At 40.9% G+C, this 23,766-nt stretch overlaps 1 protein-coding gene across 2 annotated transcripts in view; it reads left to right on the plus strand.

Annotated features, from left to right (window-relative positions):
* The first annotated feature begins 281 nt into the window (after nucleotides 1-281).
* Nucleotides 282-23,766, plus strand: part of LRP12 (LDL receptor related protein 12) — a 51,920-nt gene continuing 28,435 nt past the window's right edge. Inside the window, exons 1-2 of one of the 2 annotated variants that reach the window (XM_087747685.1) lie at nucleotides 282-572; nucleotides 954-1,041. In XM_087747685.1, the coding sequence (XP_087603811.1) occupies nucleotides 954-1,041 (88 nt within the window). In that variant the 5' untranslated portion in view covers nucleotides 282-572. The remainder of the gene's footprint in view (nucleotides 573-953; nucleotides 1,042-23,766) is intronic. The other variant, XM_087747691.1, reaches the window with a different exon arrangement.

Here is a 23,766-nt window from a genome sequence, read left to right on the forward strand (position 1 = left end):
GCGGCGGCTCCCGGGACGGGGCGGGCCGAGCGCTGCCAAGGGCGGGCCGAAACCTGGCGGCGGCGACGGAGGAGGAGGAGAGGGAGGCGGCGGCGGGGCGGCGCGGCGCCGGAGCGTGTCGGCCCGGGCCCGCCCCCGCCGTCTGGGGGCCGCTGCTCCGCCCCGCTCGCCCGCCCGGCCCGCGGCTGCCGGGAGCGCCTCCATGCGCTCGGGCCGCCAGTGCGCAGCCGCGGCGGAGCCCAGCCGGGGAGGAGGAAGCGGCGCGGCGCGAGGGGAAGGAGGCCGAGGCCGGCGGCGGTGGCTCATGGCTCCGCGGGCGGGCGGGCGGGCGAGGCGCGGGTGTGCGGGCCGCTAGCGCTCCCCGAGGCGGCAGCTCCGGTGGGCGAGGGGGCGAGGCGCGGCCGGCCCCTCTTGCGGCGGCGGCTCCGGCTCCGTGTCGGGGGCGCGGCGGTGGCAGGTCCGGCTTCTCGTCGCCTCCCTGCGGGCTGGTGTTATGGCCCCTTGGGGGAGCGCAGAAGGCTCCCCGGCTTGGAGGTCAGCGCAGCTCCTGCTCCTCGTCGTCTCCTGCTGCGGTAGGTACCGGGGGAGTGACGCCAGCCCTCCGCCTCCGTCTCCCGGGCCGGGAGGCGGCCGCCCGCCGCGGGGGAGGGGGAACAAAGCTGCCTTTCTCCCGGCCGGCCTCCGGCGGCGCGGCGGCCCCGGCCGGCGGCGGGGTCCCTCGGCTCGGCCCGCCCCGGGCCCCGGCGCCTCCCGGGACCGCCGCGGCGGCCCTGCCGGTGTCCCCGTACTTCGCCTTCCCCGCCCCCAGCCCCGTCCTCCTGCCGAGCTCGGCTGCTCCAGCACTCGCTCCGGCTTTTGTCGTGTCGGTGGGGGTGGGCGGAAATCTCCTCAGGGAAGTCCTTAAAACTGAGGCTGGGATTTGGCCCAGCTGCCCTCGGCTTTCTCTCTCGCAGATGTACGTTGCCGGGAACTCCGGAGTTGGCGTGGGGCCGCGCAAACAAACCAGCCCCAGATCCTCTGAGTCACGAATAATCGCTGTCCGTGGGTAATGGGGATGCCTGGGAGATGTCCCACGTCCGGCCGGGCTGGGAGGGATGCGGCCGGGCGTCTGGGGCAGGAGGAGGGGGCCGGGGGGGCCGGCGCTGTGCGAGGGGTTCCTGACACATCAGCACAGGCCTCGAAGCCCTTCCAGGGACCTTTGCCTCCTCTCAGCCTGCTTTCAGTCTATACCCGAATGGCATTTCGTTTATGGTTATAAACCCGCCTTTAAACAGAACTGCTAACGAAAAGTACTTGTGTAAATGTGTTGGGGAATGCACTTATATTGGTTTTTACAGCATGTCAGTGGCCCAGTAATACACGATAGATCAAAACGCAGATACGTGACAATGAGAGTTGTCGCATGTTTTCTCATGGAGTTGCGTTTGTTTTACAAACTCGAGCGTAGGTTGTGTCCGTGGGCCCCTGACGCGGGAAGCAACCTTTGGCACGGAGCTGGGCATGTGCCTTGCTCTGAGGAGGACAGCAACAGGGGCCCTGATTTAGCAGTTTCTTCAGTGGGTGCCTTGGCTTTAAACGTGTGATTGAGCATATGAAATATTTCGGGTTTGTCTGCGCAAAGGGCTTTGTTCAGCCCATGCCTGTGCTGCAAAGATCAGTGCAAACTCTTTAAGTGTAGATGTACCACGAAAATTTGGAAGAACGTTTTATATTTACATGAGTAGGAGTAAGGTAGGCTTCTTCAAACAGAACTACAGTTATGCCAGCACCTGTGCTGAATAGTTACACTGGTATAAGTTAATTTTTGAGGGGGCCTACTTGCATGAACTAAGCAAGGTACTGACTGATCTTTTAAATGCACACAAAGTCAGGGAAAAGAGTTTTAATGCCTATATAGGCTGCTAAAAAATTGATATGTCAAAAGCTAAAGTGAAAGCACAACTGGAAAAGAGTTGGTTTATGGTAGAGCAGGAACTGGTAGGAAAAATCTGAAGTCTGGATATATTAAGCTGTCCATATGTTTGAATACTTAATGTACTTGAGAAATTTAACTTCTGTGCAAAGGTTTTTAACAAACTCTGTATTTGTTTATTACACTCATGACATAACTGAAATAAAAAGTAAAAATTATAATTGTCGTGATATACCTCAGCAGCCTGAATTCAGTAGATAGATTCGGATTGTGATGCTGTAACTTAGGCAGTATTGTCAGCATTTCCACTACAACAGTTTAAACCACAAGTACAATCTTTAGTTAGAGAAAAAACAACCAAATAAAATTCTTGCCGAATAACATTTTTCGTAGACCTTTAATCAAGGCTTTCCAAAGTTCAACCAAGAATGAAGGCCCATAAGTTTCTTTTACCGTGCTGAGAAACACATCGCCATCCGTTATCACCACTGCTGGGAAGGAAAAGCTGCTTCTGATTTCGATCAGTGTGCTGCCTCATCCTCATGAGGGATTAGTTTCTCTTAGCAGTTTTTGTTACAAATGTCTGAAGTTCTGACCAGTTTCACTGCTGGAAGGAAAGGAAATTTCTCCTCCCCAGGCAAGAGCATCCAAAACGAAAGCAAGCATTCGCTGTGTAGCGTAGCCCTATCTCGAGCTGTCATTTTGATTTCTCCTGTTTGTTTCTTTTGGGAGAAGGAAGTGGGAGTGGGAGCTATTCCCTATTAAAGCATTTTACCTCCTGTACAACTGCTTTTAGCTCTTCTAAACTAATTTAATACTGGCATGAATTTCATCAAGGCACTGCTCACAGCAGAGCTCTGGACTGTGATGTTGATCCTGAGCAGAGCCTTGTGGATATCATTATGTTACTGCGTGTTAAGGCTTTGAATACAGTAGGCAGTACTCAAGGTAAATACACACTTGGAAAAGCAGTAGTGCATCACTTCCGTTGACTTCCATTACGCAGTTGCACAGCTATAATATCTAGAATTTTCCACTAATTAAAATACTAAATTCGCCAAGGTTGATATGTGGGCATTGAGCTCTCCAGAGAATGTTTCTCTGTTTCCCTGTAGTTAGTGAATTTTTGAAACCTTCCTTCTGATGATGACTATAATTATAAAAATTTGAGAAGGAGGAATACTGATGAGTGAAATATTGGAATAGCACCGACTAACGAGAATTATAGCTTGGAGGGGTGTTGGGCAATGGTATTTGTTTTTAATATGTCTGGCCTTCCTGTTGGTTTGAGAGTTTTATATCCAAGAAATGACTGATTGTATGTGTCTCTATATAATCCTGGCATGGCTTTTACTGGGACAAATATGAAGACATTTCTGCATATCTCAAAGGCCTTCACAGTTATCTGAGTTCAAAACAGAACCGTATGTGGTGCAAAGTAGTTTCTTTAGGGGAAAAATGTCATTTGAGAAATTGGTCCTGTTCTTGAGGGCTGTGTTTTTCAAACCAAAGTTTGATGATTGGTTGACTGGAAATCAAATGAATTTTATTTGTTTTCTTGTTAAAATGCAAGCTTAGACTGGAGAACTGAATTCCTAATGTTACCATTTTGTTTGATTTTTATTTAACCCTTGGCAAGATAATGGTTTATATCTTACTGGTACTGTGATGCAGCATTTTCAGGACCAGTTTGGGAGGGATTGGTATTCCAGAACAGAGGCTGAGTTATGAAAAGTCTCTGAGGTGCCACAGTGCAAAAGCTGGGACATGCCTGCCTTTGGAATGGAGTCTGAAAGTGTGGGTACTTGGCTTCTTCAGATCTCTGGAAAGATGAATTTTTTATAGTCTTAACTATACTTGTCACCCCGATACATTAGTTTGAATTTCTGTCCCACTGAACAGAGGACCACGGGGAATTTTTACAGTGTTCTGTACAGTTGGGAGTAGTCAATGCAGTAGAGTAGGTAAGTTTCCCTGCTTCTGACTTTACCAGATGTAATGAGTATCAGAGAGAAATATTTATAGTAATAGAACAGCAAGACTAAAATGGTTCAAAGGTAGAAGTGGGGACAGATAGAGATCAGTCTTAATTCTCCTTATCTCCAGGATGGGTTTGGCTTTAGTGAGTACTTCTTGAAGCACCAATGACTGAGAAACATTAACAGAGGTCAGAAAATGATTATTCCCAAAAATTGCAGTTGAAACAATGTTGTATGTTGCTACTGAGACTGCAATGCTATTGACAATTATTCTGGCCCATTAAAGAAAGATATGACACTTACATAAGCTTTAAACCACTTAGTTTTGGGTTAGAACTATTCCAGGTTTCTGTGGTACAAATGTTGCTTGAGATTACAGTGAAACTATATATATAATTCATTGTTCATTTGTTTTTAAGATAAGGCAGGTAAAATTGTCGTAAAAGTTCACTGGTCAGGACCCAGATTTTACTTACATGTCAGTTTGTTAATGATGGTATGAGGAAGAATAAATAATCCTTCAGGTCTGTTCACCTTGTTTGAAAGAATGGCCTGAATCAGGTAAGCAAATAAAGTCTGCCAGCCAGTGTATTTAATTTTCTAAATAAGTTGAATTGTAAAGCCAGAACAGACTGTCCTAAAGGAATGCTTTGGCTTAATAAATTATTGTACCTTAAATTCTTGAATGTCACTCTTTGGTGATACTTTTGTGATACACTGAACAGATATATTTTGCTAAGCTGTAAATCATATTACTGGCAAAACTGCTGCATTTAATTTATTAGAATGGTTTTGTAGTCCTTGAAGTGAAAATGTCCTAATTTTAATGCCATAGAAATTTATATTGTCTAATAAGTTGATAATATGTCAAGTTGTGCAAGTCCGTACATATTCAACTGGCTGTTCAGAGTCACAGTTAGGTCTGTAGTCAAGGTATCTATGAGGTCATGTAGACAATATTTAAAGCAGTGTTCATTTGAGGGGAGAAGGAAAAACCCACATCCTAGACAGCCTCGTAGCAAAAAGAGTTTGAAAATTTAACCTAAGGTAGTTGGTGTGATTGTTGTTATGCACTAAATGAGAACGTCGTCAGCCAGAGGAAGAGCGGAGAGGTACTTGTAACTGGAATCAGGACAGAAGCCACCTGACTCCATTCCTGTCATCAGAGCAAAACATATAATTAGCATGGCTTTTTTGGCTGTTTCTGTCATTGCTAGGAGAAGAGCAGCTCTGCTGGCTTAGTGTTGGAAGGGCCTTGCAGGTGAATCTGACTCCTTTGCTTTAGTCACTCCTATTTTAATATCAAATAGATGTAAACTGTACAAGTATTATTTTCAACTAAGCCCTAAATATATTGTTTCATATTTGTCCTGGCTCAAACTTGCAATTATGATCAGTCTTTTGTGGCTCATTAACAGATCTCAAATTTTTAAACTTAGTATCTTTGTTATGTTAGGTACATCCTTCCACATGTCATTTATGTTTTACAGTACGTCTCAGTTTCCCAAGCTGTAGACATCATTTTCATACTTGTTAAGTATAATTCACTAATTTCCTCACAGTTTTTTAAAAATTAATGGGTACTGTTTGTACTGTAGAAATAGTGTGGTTTTGTTTTCCTAGGTGTCTCTGCATTTTCCAGTTTTAATGTTCTCTTTATATTGTCCCAGATAGTTAATGATGATGTTAAATACTGGAACAGCTGAGATATCTAGTTAGGCATTAATTGAAAGAATGTGATTTGTCAACAACCTGGGATTTTTTTGGCTTGTATGTGCTTCAGAATTACTAGCTGTAACATTTTGCAGTACTGATTATTACTGAGGTGTCAGTTGGTCAGCAAGATTCAGCCTACTTAGTTTACATGGTTGTAAGAAAACACTGGGTACCAATGCATTTGATACTATGGAAGTTGGTTGTAGATCCAAGTTCCTGTGTGTATCCCCTCAGTAGAAATAAATGCTCCGAGTGGTTTATAGCAGGCTATATGATACCATACTCTGAAGAACCGTGTTGTTCTGAATACCTTTTTTGTTTGTTTGTTTTCTACACTTGATTTTTTTGCTGCAGTTGTTACTTTACTAATGCTTTATTACATAAAGGTTTACAGTAGCATCGAAGTATGTAGTATTGATTCTTGTGAGTATCTAAGTTTAAACCACTAAATTTAGCATAATTGGAAGTATTTGCACTGATCTGTCAAAAGCACTATTCTAAGTTGTGGTTCTGACTTGTTTCTCTGAACAGATGCTTTAAATTTGGATATACTATAACTTTTGCTACATTGTTAATGTGTTGATGTCTTTGTAGCAAGGCAAGCATATTTAGTAGCTATCTGCTAGATTTTTTTTTTTTGCCGCTCTTCTATTTGACACTCTGAATTTTAGGTTATGAGGGAACGCCTGTATAACTTTCTCATCTGTTTTGTGAGGAACAACCTTCTGGAACTAGTCAGGAAAAAAAAAAGTTTAGTGTCTCTTTTTTTACCCCTGACTTATTTGTTACTGGATCAAAAGTAAGTTAGCAAGCAAGAATAAGAGCCTCCCAAAATTTAAGAAAGCTTACAAGTAGAGCATAGTTTGAAATGGAAAAAAAAAGTCACACGAAACCATTTATTTTAGTAGCTTGAGTTGTCATAAGATGGTCTCTCTTTTCATTTAAGCTTCTTGTGACTTGTACTTTCCCAGATACCTTTAGTTGGTTGTGGAATTTTTTGATGTGCAAGAGTGCCGAACTTGCTCACTCATATTGGTAACTATAAGCTCTCAGCAAAGCTATGAAAGTGAACTAGTTGTGTTTCTCTGTAAGTGGAAAGTACACTTGGAAGTATGTATTAGGAAGTGAACTGCATGTTTCACCCATCTGATTGTGTGTCTGTAATTCATGACTGCCCTTCCCTTAACCTCTGAGATGTTTCCCCTGCTAAGTGGAAGCCCCCGGGACTGACTCTGGGTAACCAGAGCAGACTTCTTAAGTCAGTTGCAGCCAAAAAACAGTAGAGTGGTCCTCTAACAAGCAGTGTGAGTACACTTTGGCATGTGGTGGAGGTCTATAATGAAGTTGCTTGTGTTTAAAAGTTAGGAAAAAATGACTCTGCTTAGAGGCTCCTGTAAATTGGTTTTATTACTCCAGCTTTCTATGAACCTATTGGGAGACATAGATAGATCCCTCTGAAAGTACAGATTATGAGAATAGTCCTTTCATAAAAAAAAAAAAAAGTTTTGTTTTTCCTCTAATTTATACAGTGTTACTAGTAGTAAGTTTGTTCTAGACAGTGATGTCTCTTAAAAATCTAGTGATCTTACTCATTTAAGGAACTGCTCCTTTAGAAAGAACTTTTTAGTAATTGAAGGTGAGCACTTTAGAACAGAAAATGGAAGTCTTGTTGATGCGTGTTGTAGAGGGAAGGCATACACTTACATTCATGTGCTCTGGCTTCTAGATTTTAGCTGTGTGTGAATTTTCATAAGGCTTTGGTTAGTGCCTCTTTTTTCTACACTTTACAAAGTGAATCCAATGAATTAGTATACCTTTATAGGGTGGTTTCCTTCTATGAAATTGTATTTTGAGTATCTCGAGTAAAAGAAAGTAAAAGCTTCAGTTAGGAATATTGTAGTAACTGGGACTGAGACAGAAATGAATATGTCGCATGCAGTAAACAAATCCACATATATGTGTTCCTCTTATCGCATAGTTTTAAGTGGAGACTTTAACCCTCCCCTCCTTTTTTCCTGCACATAGAGCTGAATGGAGTCCTTTCCCAAGAAAGAATAATTCCAGAATCCTAATTAATGTGCTGTTTTATTTGTAATATTCTTGTATTTACTTCAGTCTGCTCTTCATACTACTAAGCAATTACACTTTTCCATTTGCTCTCTTCTAAAGAAGTGCTCAGAGGGAGAGCATAGGGATTTAACCCAAAATGCGTATCTAAACCATATGGAAATATTTGTAACTGGACTTGTGAGAGTGTGTATCACATTTTTTTTTTTCCACAGTTGATAATCTTTTAAAAGTATGGAATCAGAACATTTCTCCTTTCCAAGATGTAAACATCAGCTTAAATATTCTGAAAGAGATGCCTATTGGTGTTTGTCAGAAAAATGAATGATAAAATCATCAGTCACGTGTCTCTTGATCACAGCGACCCGCAGCTGGAAGTACTGTCTGGGATGGATTCGGTAGTTGTGTAGTGAGCAGAAATGGCTTCCCTCCTCAGAGCACCTTCCGTTGTTCATGTTTCCTATCTAAAGGTACTGAAAGAGCAACCAGTTACATGGCTAAAGTTCAGCTAGTGTCTGTGGTTAGAGAAGACTGGAGAAGCTGGGATGGCAAGGGAGGGAAAGATTGGGACTTCTTGGGAAGGCACATTCACGGCTAAAGGTGGCAGAACAGTTCTTCAGTGTGGCAGAGGAAGCCAAGCTGCCTGGGAGAGCAGCTGTGGTTTAAGAGGCTGTACAAGTGGAAGGGAGGAAGGGAACCGGCCCTTTTATTTTAAGGGGTGTTACAGTGACTGAGTGAGCATCTAATTGGTCTAAGAAGTTACTCTTATGAGTTATCAGCAGGCAAGAAAAGGGGTTTGAGTGCAGGAGGAGCTGAGCAATTGCATGAGGTCTCGTGCTCAGGCCTTCTGGGTGCTCTCAGGCAGGGGGATGTTACGGAAATATAGATTCTTGTGGTTTACCTGTGCTTTAGAAAATAAGTGGATGAACAAACAGATATTTTTGAGCATTTTGTAACTCAGTGTATTGCTTTCGTCAATGTTTTGAAACATCCTTTCTTCTGACCCTGCTGCGTGTTCCTCTTTCTGGCTGATGCAGGCATTTGGCAGTTGTGCGCTCTTTAGCAGCTTTACTGCTGGACGTGCCTGGGAGCTGTATGTTTCTAGAGTCCAGTTACTACTGACCTCCCTGTTGCTGCTGATCCAGCTAACGCTGTTTCCAGTGCCTGTTGCCTAGTTGTTGTCTAGCTTGTCTCGCTCCAGTCCCTGATTTCAAGTTTATCTGTTGTGTCTGTTATCTGTGCACACTGTAACAAAGCTTCAGTGGTATCACAGTTCTAATGTAAATGGCAATCCAATATACCAAAGCTAAATGATAGTGTTACTACTCTCTTGTTAAGTCCACAATAACAGCTTTCTGTTTTTCTTCGTCCATTGTGGAAATCTGGGGCAGTACTGCCTGTACAGCCCTTTTGCCTTTACACTGTAGATGAATAAGGCTTGGGAAAAGGACTATACCTTTATCCTCTTGCCTTGGTGAGGAACACAGTCTGCTTTCCCCACTGTCTGTTGGAACCACAGAGCTTGTGTGTGGTGCCTTTGGGGTCCATGAGGAGTTCTCCTGGAATAAGAGATCCTGTGTTCTAAATGTGCAGGTTAGGAGGAGCAGCAGTGCTGCAAACTGTCTACGCAATGACATCTCCCAGGGATGACTCTCTTGCAAGTCAGATCTGCCCAGAGTAAAAAGTTAAGGTCATGGCTGGGGAGTTAAGAGACCCCCTTCCACACTCCTAACTAACAGAAAGTTCTGGTAGTACTTGATAGTGACTTTTTGGAATGAGTATCATGAAATATTGAGCTGTACATCTGTCTTAAAATGTTAATTAAAAGCGCGGAGGCCAGGAAGATGTATGTGGGAATCAAGTGAGTAACCCTATGTTTGAATCTCTTTCACCAGTTTTCTGGAACTGTCCCTAGTTTGTGGCTTTACAAAGGAGGTGGATCTGAACTCTAGATAGCCATTTGGAGCATTGGACATGAAGGAATTTGGCATAAAATGCAATAGCTTTCAGAAATGATTAATGGCCAAAGTAAAGCTGAATTTAAATTTTTAATCTGAGATCCTGCTCGCTGACCATACTGTACATTTGGGAGCCAATAAAGTGCTCAAAGCACCTAATTTGAAATAAGCATGCACAGTTTCTCAGGCATGTGTGTGTTATTCGAGTAAAATGATCACATCAAACAGTAGATTTTTTTCAAGGGAGATGAGTTACTCTGATGGGAAGGAGGTATGAACTAGCTTTAAATTTGTGAGTCGTTGAACATAGTTTATAAATTATTGCTATGAACGTAAGGATTATGGCATCAGATTCTTATTAAGCAACTCCTTCATGCCTGTACTGAAATACTGTGTACTTTGATGTATTTTTTGAACTGTCTGAATATATTTTAATTTATTTAGACATGTAGTAAGAGTTTGTGTTTTGTAGTTTATGGGGTTCCATTGTTCTGGGTCTACTTTTCTCCCTATATCTGGAAATCTGCTATTAAACTGGAAGGACGTGTACTTAAATGAGCGATATACTTCATTATATAAAGCAGATAAATAGAAATTCGAACATGTAGGCATTATGTCTGACATTGATCTTATACTTGTCACCATGCTATGTCACATTTTTTGCTATTTTAATATTCAGTGCCTCCCGTTAAAAAGGGTGTAGGAGCAAGTGCTGAATTTTGTTAGCGGGTTGGCTTTTAATAGAGTGGAATGTCTGCCTGTATATGTAATTTTTTACCCTTTATTTTACAGCTGAATTAGTGCATTGAAGCCTAATTTACCCATTTTCCTCTTCAAGCTACATTCCTTAAAAAGGAAACCCATAGCTATTTGAGCCTTAGAACCTTTTTGTAGCAGCATAGAGTGAAGCACTCCCTGTTGTAGCACGGTCATGATTATTTAAAAAAAAAATATTACCAAGTACTGTATTGTTCAGTTAAACTTCTCAAGAGATAGGGTTTGCGTATTTGTGTAGGGCAGGGTAAGAACTTCTGTCATTAATCCACAACTTTGTTTCCTAAGCCAAGACAAAGTTGCTCTGTACTTAAGGGTGTCTCATGTTAGTTTTGCTGACCATTGCCTTAGCTCTTCCTTAGTGAAGTTAGTCATTGACTTCATCCATAATTTTGTGTCAGCGGAAGTTAACAAAATCAAGGTAAATCTTTGGTTTTCCACTGTGCATATGATTTTGTGTCAGTACTATTAAGTCCTGTGGTTGCTTTGAATATGTATACACATATTTGGAAGGCGGAGGGTGTGGAATTTTAATCCATGCTCAGCCTTGACTTTGCTGTGCTGCTTTGTGATCAGTTTAAATTTTACTGCTGGCATCGGTAAGATCAAAGTCAAATCAGAATGAACTGCTTTTAAAAATGTAGTAAAATTGTTACCTGCGCTTTGGTAATTATAAGCAATGAAATTAACTTTAGACTTTGGGAATTTTCAGTGGCATATTTATTAATTCAAAATTATCTTTATAAAAAGCTACGTTTGAAAGTTTTACCCACCCAGGATTATTGTGGGCCATTTATCTCTGTTGTAGGTGGTCCACGTTACGAACTTACACAGTTGTTTTGCTTTGAAAGGACAAATGCTGACAGGAGTGCCATCTGTACCATCGCTTTTAGCCGCAGCAAGCCTAACAGTTACCTTCTTGGGGACTGAACCGGCTAAAGTACTTCAAGAGTGAATACACAGATCTCGTGAGAAATCATGGTGTCTTGGTGCCCCAACTCTGGTAATGACTGAATCCATGTAAAAGTTGTCTTGTAATATCAGTGCCGAGCCTCTGAGTACTTCTGCAGACGATCCATAAAGGAAAATCAAGTAAATAGTCAAGTGGCTAACATTCCATGGTGAAGTATAAACAGTGTAAGAATTTGCAAGGATTCTGTCTTCATAGTATTTACTTTATTACAAATAAGCCTTGCTCTTCAGCTTTGCAATCTATATCAACTTGAAAGTACTTCCTAATTTTAGAAAGTAGTATATGTATATACTATCAATAAAAGATGAGGAATGGAAAACTCGGATACCATGAAATACTCCAGACTTCCTTTATACTTCTTTCCCAGAACTGTACCTCTTGTAGTGATATCCTCTTCCTTTTTTGAATAGCAAGCACACAGCAAAACCAATGCCCTTAAAAAAGTGGCTTGTTGTTATTCATTAGGCAGAGTTGCCAGTAAGGAATTGTAAGGGATGTAATCTGCTTTCATCAATGCACATATGTAACAATTCTTTTCATGCAAAATGAAAAGGAGCTACATCCAAAAGAATACAACTGCCTGTCAAGTTTGGTAAATGGTATTAACATAAAATACTAGTATCTTCTTCACGTAGCTATTTTTCCAAAGCATTTTTCATCCCTTTCTTCAGAAAATCATTTTGTTTCATTCATACGCTGCTTGAATCTGAGTGTCCCAACAAATAGCTGCTGTTTGAGTTTCCTTCCCTAGTTGGCTGTTACTTCATATGTGGCGTCTTTTTGTAAAAGAACACTTGTGTGTCAAGTGGCGACTTGCTGGTACTGAGATTTCTTCTTAAAAATAGGCTTATACCAAAAGAATACTATAAACCTAACTAACATCTAAATTTACTGTGCTTTACTGATGTGACGTGCTTGGAAACAAACCTTCAATTAATATTTATCTTTTAAAATATTATTTGTATAGTTTACTAAAAGGTCTTTATTATCTGAGGTTTGAGTATTAAGATAGACTAATAACCCCTCCCACTGACCGTATTCCTGTAAAATATTGCTGTTTGCCAGGGTAGAAGCTGAAGCACAGAACAGAAATGCATATTCAATGGTTGTGCATGAATAGAGTTTGTTACTCCGCGTTTGTGGTCCTATGCTGGTTTTGTGTGTGTATGTGAAGTGGGGAGTATTGGTTTGCTTTAACTTAGGGCAGAGTCAGGGTGGGAAAAGGCAGACTTGTTAAAGGGATGGGAAGCAACAGAAACATGACTTACTGATCCAAACTGCTCTTCCGAGATGTCTCAATTCCCGGTGTAGGCAGACTAGTCTGTCCCTCAGGGGGGAGATAAAGGATGAGGAGTGCTCCTAAAGCATTTAAATGCAAACAGCACTCTTTTGGGAAAGAAGCGGTTGCTGAGTTTTCCTTGTGGAACTGGAAATAGGCTACTTGAGAGCAGCGTGTCTGTTGTATTTCATTTAAAACTCCACTCCTCTCCTTGTCTGTTTTTACAAACTACCAGTTTATTTCTTTCATCCCTAAAATGCCAGTCCTCTTCTCATAAGAACCACAGTGCACATGGTATATTCCGTCTATTGTTTCTTATGTGAATGGATGCAGACTGCTTTACAAGGTTTAGTGATGATCTGCTGCTGCCACTTAGCAGACCAGTTATCTTTTGTTGGAAGCAGACAGGTAGAACAATTTTTCTCATGGATTATTGTATTCTATGTGGAATCTCTTACATTTAGTAACAAGAAATTTTACAATGAAGCCTTTATGTTGGAACACAAGTAGAAATGTATAATTTTTTCATGAAATCTCTATTAACTGGATTTTTGGGACTGTTACTCTTGTCCCAAATGTTGTAGAAATAGTCCAAAGTATTTGGAAGCTGGGAATGTACAGATGTGCACAACTGTTCTTATGCTGTGTGATCCACAGGAAACTAGGCTCCAGTTGATATTCAGATGGCCAGATAACAGTGAATATGCACAAAGTAAACAGCTGAAGTGGCTTTTGGAGTATCGGGTTGTGAACTGGGTGGACAAAGGGGTGGGCAGTAATTATGTAACTTGACCTTCAGTCATCTGGTGTTTATCCGAACGGTTCTTGGCAGGGATTTCCTCAGGGGAAGAGTCAGAACACGTTTTGGTATAGTATCCCATATATTTAATAAGGTTTTTTAGGAAACTGGAGTGCAGAAAAAAGAAGTGAGCTGTTAAAACTCAGGAAGGAAGTTAATGGCGCATATGAATGTGTAGTGAGAATGTTTTTTGGTCAAGAAAGGAATAGATGAGAAGAAGAGCTGGAAGAGCTTGTGTCAAGGCAAAAGTGGAGATAAGGTGTACTAGGTGTAGGGATAGCACACTGGAAGGTAATTATGAATGTGAATGCCAGGGTAAATGGTGATAAGGATTTTGGAAATACCTGTTAGATCACATTCTCTTCTCCAAGGTGTTTGTTCCTCATTATGTTTAAGCCTCTCTTCCTGTTTCTGCTTTTGCAATGGGAACTCTGTCCTAGAGAGAGCATCTGTGTGTGTGAGTGTTTGTATACACACTCACCCATGGCTACCTGCTTTTCCCTCCACGGGGGGAGCTGGTGGTTTGGTAAGGTTTTTCAGCGCACTGCGGTGTGAGGCACTCTGTGTTTTCTTGGTGACCGTCCCAGGACCTGGAGGGGCGGGGGAGCACGCCTGTGTGTGACCCCCCTTTCCTAGTTCTGCCAGCGGGACTGGCATGTGGGTAAGCCTGAGGACAGGAGTATTGGAAATCGGCATTGAAGCTCAGAGGGATAGTACAGTCCCAAGTATGGCCGTGTTTTGGTGAAAGGAGGCACCTTATTTCTTTGTCATTCATCTCCATAGGGCTTTTTCATTAAGATGGTAACACTAGGTAGAAACGAATGGGCCAATTCATGCCTCTGTAAATATGCCTATTTTGACTAACTCCTTGGTAATCTATTTGCTCTCTTGAATAGCTATGAACTTACGTCTAAAACATGAAGGCTCAGAGTGCAATGAGACACCAAATTTGGGGTTATTTGACCCTGAGATAAACAAATAAAGTGTGTATCATGAATTTTGTAGACATTTCCGATTTCTTGCAAAGTCCTCCAATTGAAATGATGATTGAGCTGCACTGGGGTACATGTATGTGGCGGAGAGAGGGTCAGGGTGGGAGTATCTGTGCATGTTTGAGAGGGAAAGCAGGATGTAGTTCAAATTCCATTTTATGAAAAAGAGTGAGATAAAACTGAAGGATGCAGGACTTCTCTTGCATGCTTAGAGCTACTGTAATGTGATATAACTTGGGATTTTGTGACCTGTACAATGTGAGACTTTCTGACTGGCTCTATTCAGAGTAGGCACAGAAAGTGCACTTAGGGTCATACAAACAACCTTTATTGTACACTATGGCATCTACAAGTCATTGTGATCTTTTAATTTCTGTAACAAATACCCCCCTTGCAAAAAGCCAAAACCAGAATCCATATAGTAAATTAGCTGTGTGTCTACTTTAACACATTTAAAGTTTTCCAGTGGTAATTTGTGTGTCTCAGGGATGTAGTTTGACAGGAGGGAAATGATATACTTAAGTCTTTTGAAACAAACTTTGTTATGCCCTCTTTGACTAATGTTACTTACGCTATGGCTGTCTCGAAAGAGTGCTGTACCCTGCTGAATTGCAGCTGCCTAAACTGGCTGTCAAGTCAAATGCTTATTCAACTCCACAGATTTCTTTGCTTCATTTTGCAATTTTGGAGTCATAGTGCTATCCAACACGCTTGTTTCTAGTTCCTGATAGCAGAAGATTGTGTTTATCTTTTCTAACTACTGGGAATCCCCATGGCAAGAGTCTCCAGTACCCTGCAGTACTATGCAATGTGAAAAGAAGTACTTTGGCTGTCAGATGTGCACTTCCTTTCATTGCATATAAAGGTGGCAGTCTTTGTATTGCAATTACTGTTTTACAACTGTTTTCACATAAGCTTTCCTGTCTCTGTAGCTACCTCCAGCACAATTCATGTAATTCAGGCTTTCCCAAATGCTTCCCAACGTTTCCACTTTGGGAAAGGGACAAGCCTTTACCTTTGGTATTCAGAATTTTGAACTTTGTTCTGAGTGATTTGGGGGGGAGAGGGAAGGTGAGGCACAATGAGGAGTGTTAGCACAGGATAGCTGTCAGTCAAAGTTCTGTTTCACTTGGTTTTACTGTGCTGTTGATCTGCAGGGGTTCTTCAGTACTGATAGCTTTATCACTTCTTAACGTTACTTGTTTATCCATTCTTCCCTTTGTGCTTCCCGCCACCTGTGTAGATCTGTCCATGGGAAGCACAAAGCCATCACATTTGCTTTCTTCAAACCCTCTTGACTCCGCTGTGGTTCCTATAAAGCACTGCCATGTGATTATGTTTTGGCACCTGGTGAACTGGGATTTCCAATTGTTTTATGTATTGTGCTTTTTTATTGTCCTTTCCTTTACCTGAAAAAATGTAACATATACAGTTTTTATAAAGCAGTGAGCTCTGTGGAGCAAGAGTTGTTTTCTTGTTTGTACAGTTCCTGACACAATAAAGCTATAATCATGATAAATGCTTATTTGTACGGTTATGAAAAAATGCAGGAGTATGTTACTGTTATACGTATCATGAGCCAAATAAAGAAGACTTAAACTTTTTGCAAATTTATATTTAAGACACTGCATAGTGTCTGAAATATAAGGTGTTCAAACTCTTTTACGGGTGTACTTATACTAATGTGCAAGGTACAGCATCAGCATCCTTCTTGCAGGACAAGAATCACAGGATACCGGGGGATCAGGCTCAGCCAGCATGGGTTTATGAAAGGGGGGTCCTGCTTCACTAACCTGGCCTCCTTCTATTATAAGGTGACCCACTTAGTGGATGAGGAGAAGGCTGTGGATGTTGTCTATTTGGACTTTAGTAAGGCCTTTGACACTGTCTCCCACAGCATTCTCCTGGAGAAGCTGGCTGCTCGTGGCTTGGATAAGTGCACTCTACGCTGGCTTAAAATCTGGCTGGACGGCCGAGCCCAGAGAGTGGTGGTGAATAGAGTCAAGTCCAGTTGGTGGCCGGTCACAAGTGGTGTTCCCCAGGGCTCAGTACTGGGGCTGGTCCTGTTCAATATCTTTGCTGATGACCTGGATGAGGGGATCAAGTGCACCCTCAGTAAGTTTGCAGGTGACCCCAAGTTGGGTGGAAGTGTCGATCTGCTGGAGGGTAGGAAGGCCCTGCAGAGGGACCTGGACAGGCTGGATTGGTGGGCTGGGGCCAACTGTATGAGGTTCAACAAGGCTCAGTGCCCGGTCCTGCACTTGGGTCACAACAACCCCATGCAAGGCTACGGGCTTGGGGAGGAGTGGCTGGAGAGCTGCCTGGCGGAAAAGGACCTGGGGGTGTTGGTTGGCAGACGCCTGACCATGAGCCAGCAGTGTGCTCAGGTGGCCAAGAGGGCCAATGGCATCCTGGCTTGTATCAGGAATAGTGTGGCCAGCAGGACCAGGGAGGTGATAGTGCCCCTGTACTCGGCACTGGTGAGGCTGCACCTTGAGTACTGTGTTCAGTTTTGGACCTCCCACTACCAGAAGGACATGGAGGTGCTGGAGCGTGTCCAAAGAAGGGCAATGAAGTTGGTGAAGGGTCTGGAGCACAAGTCTTATGAGGAGCAGCTGAGGGAGCTGGGGTTGTTTAGTCTGGAGAAGAGGAGGCTGAGGGGAGACCTTATCGCTGTCTACAACTACCTGCAAGGAGGTTGTAGCGAGGTGGGGGTCAGTCTCTTCTCCCTAGTAACAAGGGATAGGATGAGAGGAAACAGCCTCAAGCTGCGCCAGGGGAAGTTTAGGTTGGGTATTAGGAAAAACTTCTTCACCAAAAGGGCAGTCAGGCACTGGAACAGGCTGCCCAAGGAAGTGGTTGAGTCCCCATCCCTGGAGGTATTTAAAAGATGGGTAGACGTGGTGCTCGAGGACATGGTTTAGTGGTGGAGTTGGCAGTGATAGGTTAACGGTTGGACTTGATGATCTTAAGGGTCTTTTCCAACCTTAACGATTCTATGATTAATAGCAGATAACACGGAAGGGAAAAAAAAGAAAAAATCTGCTTTCCGAAGAGAGGGAAAGAAATACTAGTTTGGATCTTAGAGATTTACACCTGTTTTTCTATTGTTTTTTTAATTATACAAATATATATAGAATACTTCTAGACTTTTTAAAAATATCCATGGGGCTTCCTGAAGTTCCCATTTTAGAATCAATGACTTGAATCAATGCAGTAGTTGTAGCAGAGTTTTCTTGAAGTGTACACAGGTCTTGCATAAAACACCGGAGAGAAAATAAGTTTTACTGGATTATAAATTTTACTGGAAATTTCTTTTATCATTTGTTTGCTTTGATGAAACTAATTCGTTTGAATAAAAGAATGTAAAAGTAGCAAGGCTGCCATGCACACAAATCTTACATGGGTGCTGAGCATACTCACGCAAGCATGTGTGCACATATGTTCGTACCAGGAGCATGTCTTGGCTATTTTAAGATCTGATTCTTAATTAAAGAAGTTATCAATCTGAGTAAAATCAATTTCATATCTTGCAGGCAATCTGTCTTCTATTAATGTCTGTCTATTTTGAATAGAAACAATTCATGGTGCATTTTGAGGAATGCAGTATGTTATGACTGGCAAGTTATAGCAAGTTCATCTCTTATTCTTCCTAACTCCCGAGGATATTTAATAAACAGCATAGCTTAGGCAACTCTAGAAATTAGTGTAGCTAATTAATAGCCTTTGTTATCGTAGTGATAGAGATTTTGAAGCTAACAAACAACAGTAGAGAAAGAGCTAGGTGGTATTGAATGTCTTTTTAATAGTGAGAACGGAAGCATCTACATGTTGTGGTTCCTTCAAAATTCAGTGACATCTCCACTTCTGTCTGCTATAACTAGAGCAGATCAAATTATTCATCGTAAATAATGAAATGAATTTTGCACGTGGGTGTTTGCTTGAGATTAACAAAAAGCTTTGTTTTACAGATGTTGAAGGCACAGGCAAGAAGTGCATTGCCTTAGGAGTTCTTCCCTCCTTTGGCTGTGCTTTATACTGTGTTGTTGCAGTCTGTATGAATGTTGGCATGCTGAGTTGCGCTGTGCAATGTTACTTCTACACTTTAATTAGTTCAGTGAAGCATCAATAAGGGACAGAGACTCTGTTCTGTATTATTGGAAGATAGCTGGGCAGACTGCATGACATTTTGTGTAAGTGCAGTTTCAGTCTGAATAGGTGCTAGGGGTCTAAAAACTCCAGTTGCCAGATTTTGCATAAACAAGTCTGCACAAGTAGTTGCAAGGTCTGTGGTTTCTGTGAACTCTTTTTGTAAACTGAAGAAAACAAGCTTTCTTGGGAACTCTGCAGTGCTTTTTAATTCTATCAGAAAGAAACCAAAACACATTAAAGAGTATAAAAGGTTGTCAAAATCAAAGTTTTATTTCTCGTAATAAGTAGTGAGAAGGAAAGAAAACACAGTTTTATCTTTCAAATGAGGATATTTTTCCTAGATGCAATAAACATGCTGTGCTTTTATGATTTTTATATTTGATGTATGTGCAAAATGTGTATGTAAATACACTGCTGCTTCATCACCCTTTCCAGTAAACGGCTTGCATTCAGTTCAGTTATGTCATTACGGTGAATGCAGCTGGGATGCTTTGCAGTTAATTTTAATTTATTGTTGTTACCTTCATGAAGGCAGAGTTGAAGCTCAGCGGGTATATACTCTTTACTCCAGTATTCCCTGGTTTGCTCAAGCCAATGTTCCAGAAAGAATCCAGCAAATCTGGAAATTACGGTTAGCTTTCTCAATCCCATACTTGTGCTCTGGTCAGAAGTATGAAATTTCCTCCTTGATTTCTGCCTGAATTGTAACATCTGTTGAATAAAGACTTAAAATAAATAGATTCTGTAATTTTATTATATGAATCCAGTGAGCTTTCTGGATTTTGAAACCATTATTCTCTGGATGTATCTTAGGCGATGATTTTTTTTTTTTTTCTTTTTTTCCTTTCTAACATGACTAGTGATTTTCTCTTCTGTTTTGAGTTGTTGGTCACATGAGATGTAGGCTCCATAATAAAGATGCAGCAGTGGAGCAGTGTTTTCCTTCTTTTCAAAAACCCTCGTGATTCTCCCCCACCCCCCAATCTCAAGTACTCCTACACTACTTAAGTCTTTTTTGGAAAAAAATCAGTTGTAAATCTGAGTCATGCTGTCATCTGGAACTAGAAGCTTGGATGTTTTGAGGATTCCTGGTAGGGATTCGTGGGGTAATAGCAGATAATATTTTCATTTCTGCAAGCTTATAATAGATTTATGATGGCTGCAGTTATTAGTTTATGAATAACAATTTCGTTTCTTCTGTTAGCACTTTTTCAAGATGAAATGAAATCAAATGATTTGAAGAAAACAGGATAAACAGCAGTATTAAGAATGAAGTCTGATCTGAAGTCCTGCTTTACCATCTAACTTCTGATAGAGGCCTGAAATCTTCTGGGTGACTGTAGATGTTTGTTTTTTCTTGTTTGTTTGTTTGTTGTTGTTTTTTTTTAAATACAGTATGCCAGCTGTATGTAGACTGTTGCCTACTGCTACTTGTTCCTGTAGTTACAAGGAATTAACATGGGAAATCAATCTAAACCTGCATGGAGTAAAAACAAAACGAGTTTTTTTACTGCAACAGCGATTTGAAGAAACTGTAGTAGATGAAAGTATGAAGCATGTGAAGAGTATGAATCAAATCTGAAATGCTCTTCTCCCTACCATATAAGGACTGTGCAGCCCACACATCGAAATTTTCCCCTAGTCTGGCACTTCTCAAATGTGCAATAGTTTTAGTATCTGAAATGGAATTTCAGAAGAAAAGAATAGTTACTGCAGTTGAACATGTACAAAGGCTCTGAACAGTCCTTTGTTAAAATAATTGAGTTTTATTATTTTAAACATAGCTGTTGAAAATAGCTAGAAACTGGCTTTTTCTAGGTTTGTAAGTAATATGGCAGTGGAATGTTTTCAAACAGGAGGGCAAATTGTTAGGTTTGAATTCATGATAGGATCTAATCAGTTAAGAATGGGCACCTAAGCCTTGTATAGGAGGAGAGTTCATTTAAGGATGGGTAGGCAGTATAGTCTCTCTTGCCCCTCTTCCTCCCCCCCGCCCCCCCCCAGTTTCTGGTCTACTCCCTTTTCCTCTGATTTCATTATCTTTTTTTTAAAGTTACTTGAGATTTAGCTGTAATTTAGAAGACTGTATTCCCTGTTTGAACTGTTTAATTGGTTTTAGTAATCTTTCTTCTGCTTTCTAAACTGAAATGCTGCACTAGATTACCACCTGAGACACGTACAACTTGCAGGCAATGGTCAGTCAAGTAACTTCCTTTTTACTTGGCTGGGCAGAAGTGTAGGGTTTGACATGAATAGAACTACTATGTGCTTAAAATCAGGAATCTTGGTGAAGCTGAGCCAGTGTCTCTGCTAGATTTCCAATTTCCACTGCTTGCTGCCAAGTATATTAGAGCTGTCTATAAATAGTTTGTGGAATTTTTGAGTGAGAAGAAAAAAAAAAAAGTCCTTCTTTTCTGTCCCCACCTTTTCAGACTACAACTGAGAATCTTTAACTGTTTTTTTGCTGAAACTTTCGCACAAAAATCCTTCTCTTAAGTCAAGTTAGTTTAGTTATTAATTTAAAATTTTATATTTTAATGACAATAGACTCAATTAAAAATTGTCTTGTGGGATTTACAGGTGTGACCAGATGTTTGGGGTTTTTTTCCCACCTGCAGCATTGAGTCAGAGTTGCTATAGTTACTACTCTAGCTTCTCTTTTGCAACTACGGGTAAAGGAACCTTGGGTTATCTTGCTAATTTGGCGTGCAAAGATGTCTTTTGAAAGTGTTTCCTCTTTTCTCTCTTGTGAGAGTCTCTCTTGCCCGTACACCCAGAGAAAAGGTTTGTGCTGCATTAAACACAGCCAAGTACAGAACTGCTGGTTGCTTTGTATGTTTGATAGGCAGTAAAGAAGAGCTGTCCCTTCCTATAGAAGGGAGAAGGAAGAATGGAAAGTGGCTGAGAAGCCACACCTATAGAGCAGGAATGCAAGAGCTCACATTGTAGACTGCAGCATCTTCCAAATGTTTACTTGATGTATCCTAGTGGTGCTAAGAGCTGTGTTTGGGTACTCCAGCATCATCTGGCTGGCAGCATCTATGTCAAATTTGCATTATGCTGGCATCTCATTATGGTTTATATAGAATTTTGTAAATTTTCTTTAGTGCATTGCAACAGCATTCACAATTGGTGTAATATTAGTGAATAATGTATGCAGTGCTTAATGAATCCAGAAAGAGAACTTGCACTGCTCACACTAAATGACTGAGGAGACTCTGAGACTTGCGCCTGAAGTTGAGGTGGAGCCTCCCTGGCAGCACTGGGACTGTGGTGAGCAGAGAGCACGCTTCTGCTGTTGGACAGCTGGGGGTGTCTCTTCATTGGCACATCCCACAGCCTGCCAGGAGTGGATTTGTGGAGTAAAACAAGTTAGGCTGAAGATGTAATGTTTGCGCCGTATACATTTCTGGTTTTTCTTTGGACTGACTCTAGCGTGGTCCAGAGGACAGAGTACCAATTACCAGTAGGAGCAGGTCTTCCAGATTAGTGTCATCTAAAAGGAGTCCAGTTTGATGGTTCCAAGGCCACAGCATAGCGTGAACCAAAACAGATGAAGTGGAACAGATCAGGAGATTCAGAAGCTCCATATCCGAAATAAAATACTAATGTAGACAAATCCCAAGTTAGCACCATAAAATTATCAGGAGTAAAGGATATTTTATGTTCTGGCAGACAAGTTTAATGATCAGGTCATAACAGATCCATTTATATTCTTCAAATTCAAAGCATTTATTTATGTAGTAAACTTCGATTTTTAGAGTACATATTTTAATAGTCAGTTTTCTGGTGAAGGGAATAATGTTACAATGCTAAAGAATGTAAAAGTAGTAGAATACTTTTCTTTGGAGATTTTTAAGTCTTTTATCAATATTATAGGAATAAAGGTATGCACTGTTGTTCACTCAAGTACTGATGAACTTTGGGTTTAGGCTCTGTACAGTGAATGTAGATTTGGAAACTTTGTGGCTGTGTTTTATTCACCAAGAGATGAATAAAGACCTGTTTTTCAAAAGTATCATGCAGCTACATGTCATTTGAAGTCCCTCTGTGAGGAGGAAAGGACAGTGTAAGAATGAGTGCGTGGCACAAAAATAGTGTTGGACAACAGGTTTTAAGTATATAGTGCAGACTTTTGGCAGCACTGTACCCATTGTTTTATACCCAAGAAATAATTTTCTAAGCATAAAATGGTAGATATTGGTTGTTGTAAAACGTAAAAATAAAAATCTAAAACCTACATAAAACAATTCCATCGCAAAATTAATTCTCTAGTTCTTGTCTTAGTTTTCTAAATAAAACTACATCACAGTTGGTCTAAAATAAAAATGGTGCTACATAAAAGAACAACATTGAGTACTGTAAACAAATTCTGTGCTTTATCTGGTTTTGCAGTGAAATTTTATGTGCTTATTTCCTGCTTTTGTATCATAAACACATTTAAATAAGCCACTATTTCACTATAGTTTCATCTGTTAGTCATTTTTATTCTTTCCTTAATTAAAGAAATTAATTATGCCATTGTAGTATTCGAGTATACAACACTTTCTCATTTCACATGAACATTCACTTTCACTGTTTGAAATTTTAGATATATTTCCTGTATCATCTTTGTAGTAGATGTTCTTCTGTTACAGGGATTTGGAATAAATCTTGTCACTCTGTTGCTCAGCTTCCCTTTAGTAGAGAATTCTGACTGATGTCTGCACAGCAGTAAGGCTTTCCCTCGATGTTTCTGTCTATTGCATGTGTAATTTTATATTAAAAGAAATGGTTATTTAATCCTGCCCTTACCTGAAGGATAATTTACATCTTGCTACACAGCTTAATGCTGTTTTACAAATGACCACCTGACACTCCTATGACTGCAGTACTTAAACCTAGAAATATGGAAAAGAACTACACATAACTAGTTAACACCAAACTGTTGATTTAAAAATAAATAATACAAAATTTTTTTTCAATTACTTTTGCAAAGATTGTTCAGCTAAACTGAAGATTATCAATCAGTTAATGCCTAAAAGTCAATATTGTCACTTCTCATGATGCTTTTGTAATTGCCTTTTGCCATGAAATATATGAACTTATGCAAAAGCATGTGTTGCCCTGTGTCAAGGAAGTAAGCAGCAGTTGGGTGTAGGACAAAAACTTCTGGTCAAAGATGC

Source organism: Nipponia nippon, unplaced genomic scaffold (genome assembly GCF_047370975.1).
Source record: "Nipponia nippon isolate SJK-2023a ecotype South Korea unplaced genomic scaffold, ASM4737097v1 scaffold_1, whole genome shotgun sequence".
NCBI lineage: Eukaryota > Metazoa > Chordata > Aves > Pelecaniformes > Threskiornithidae > Nipponia > Nipponia nippon.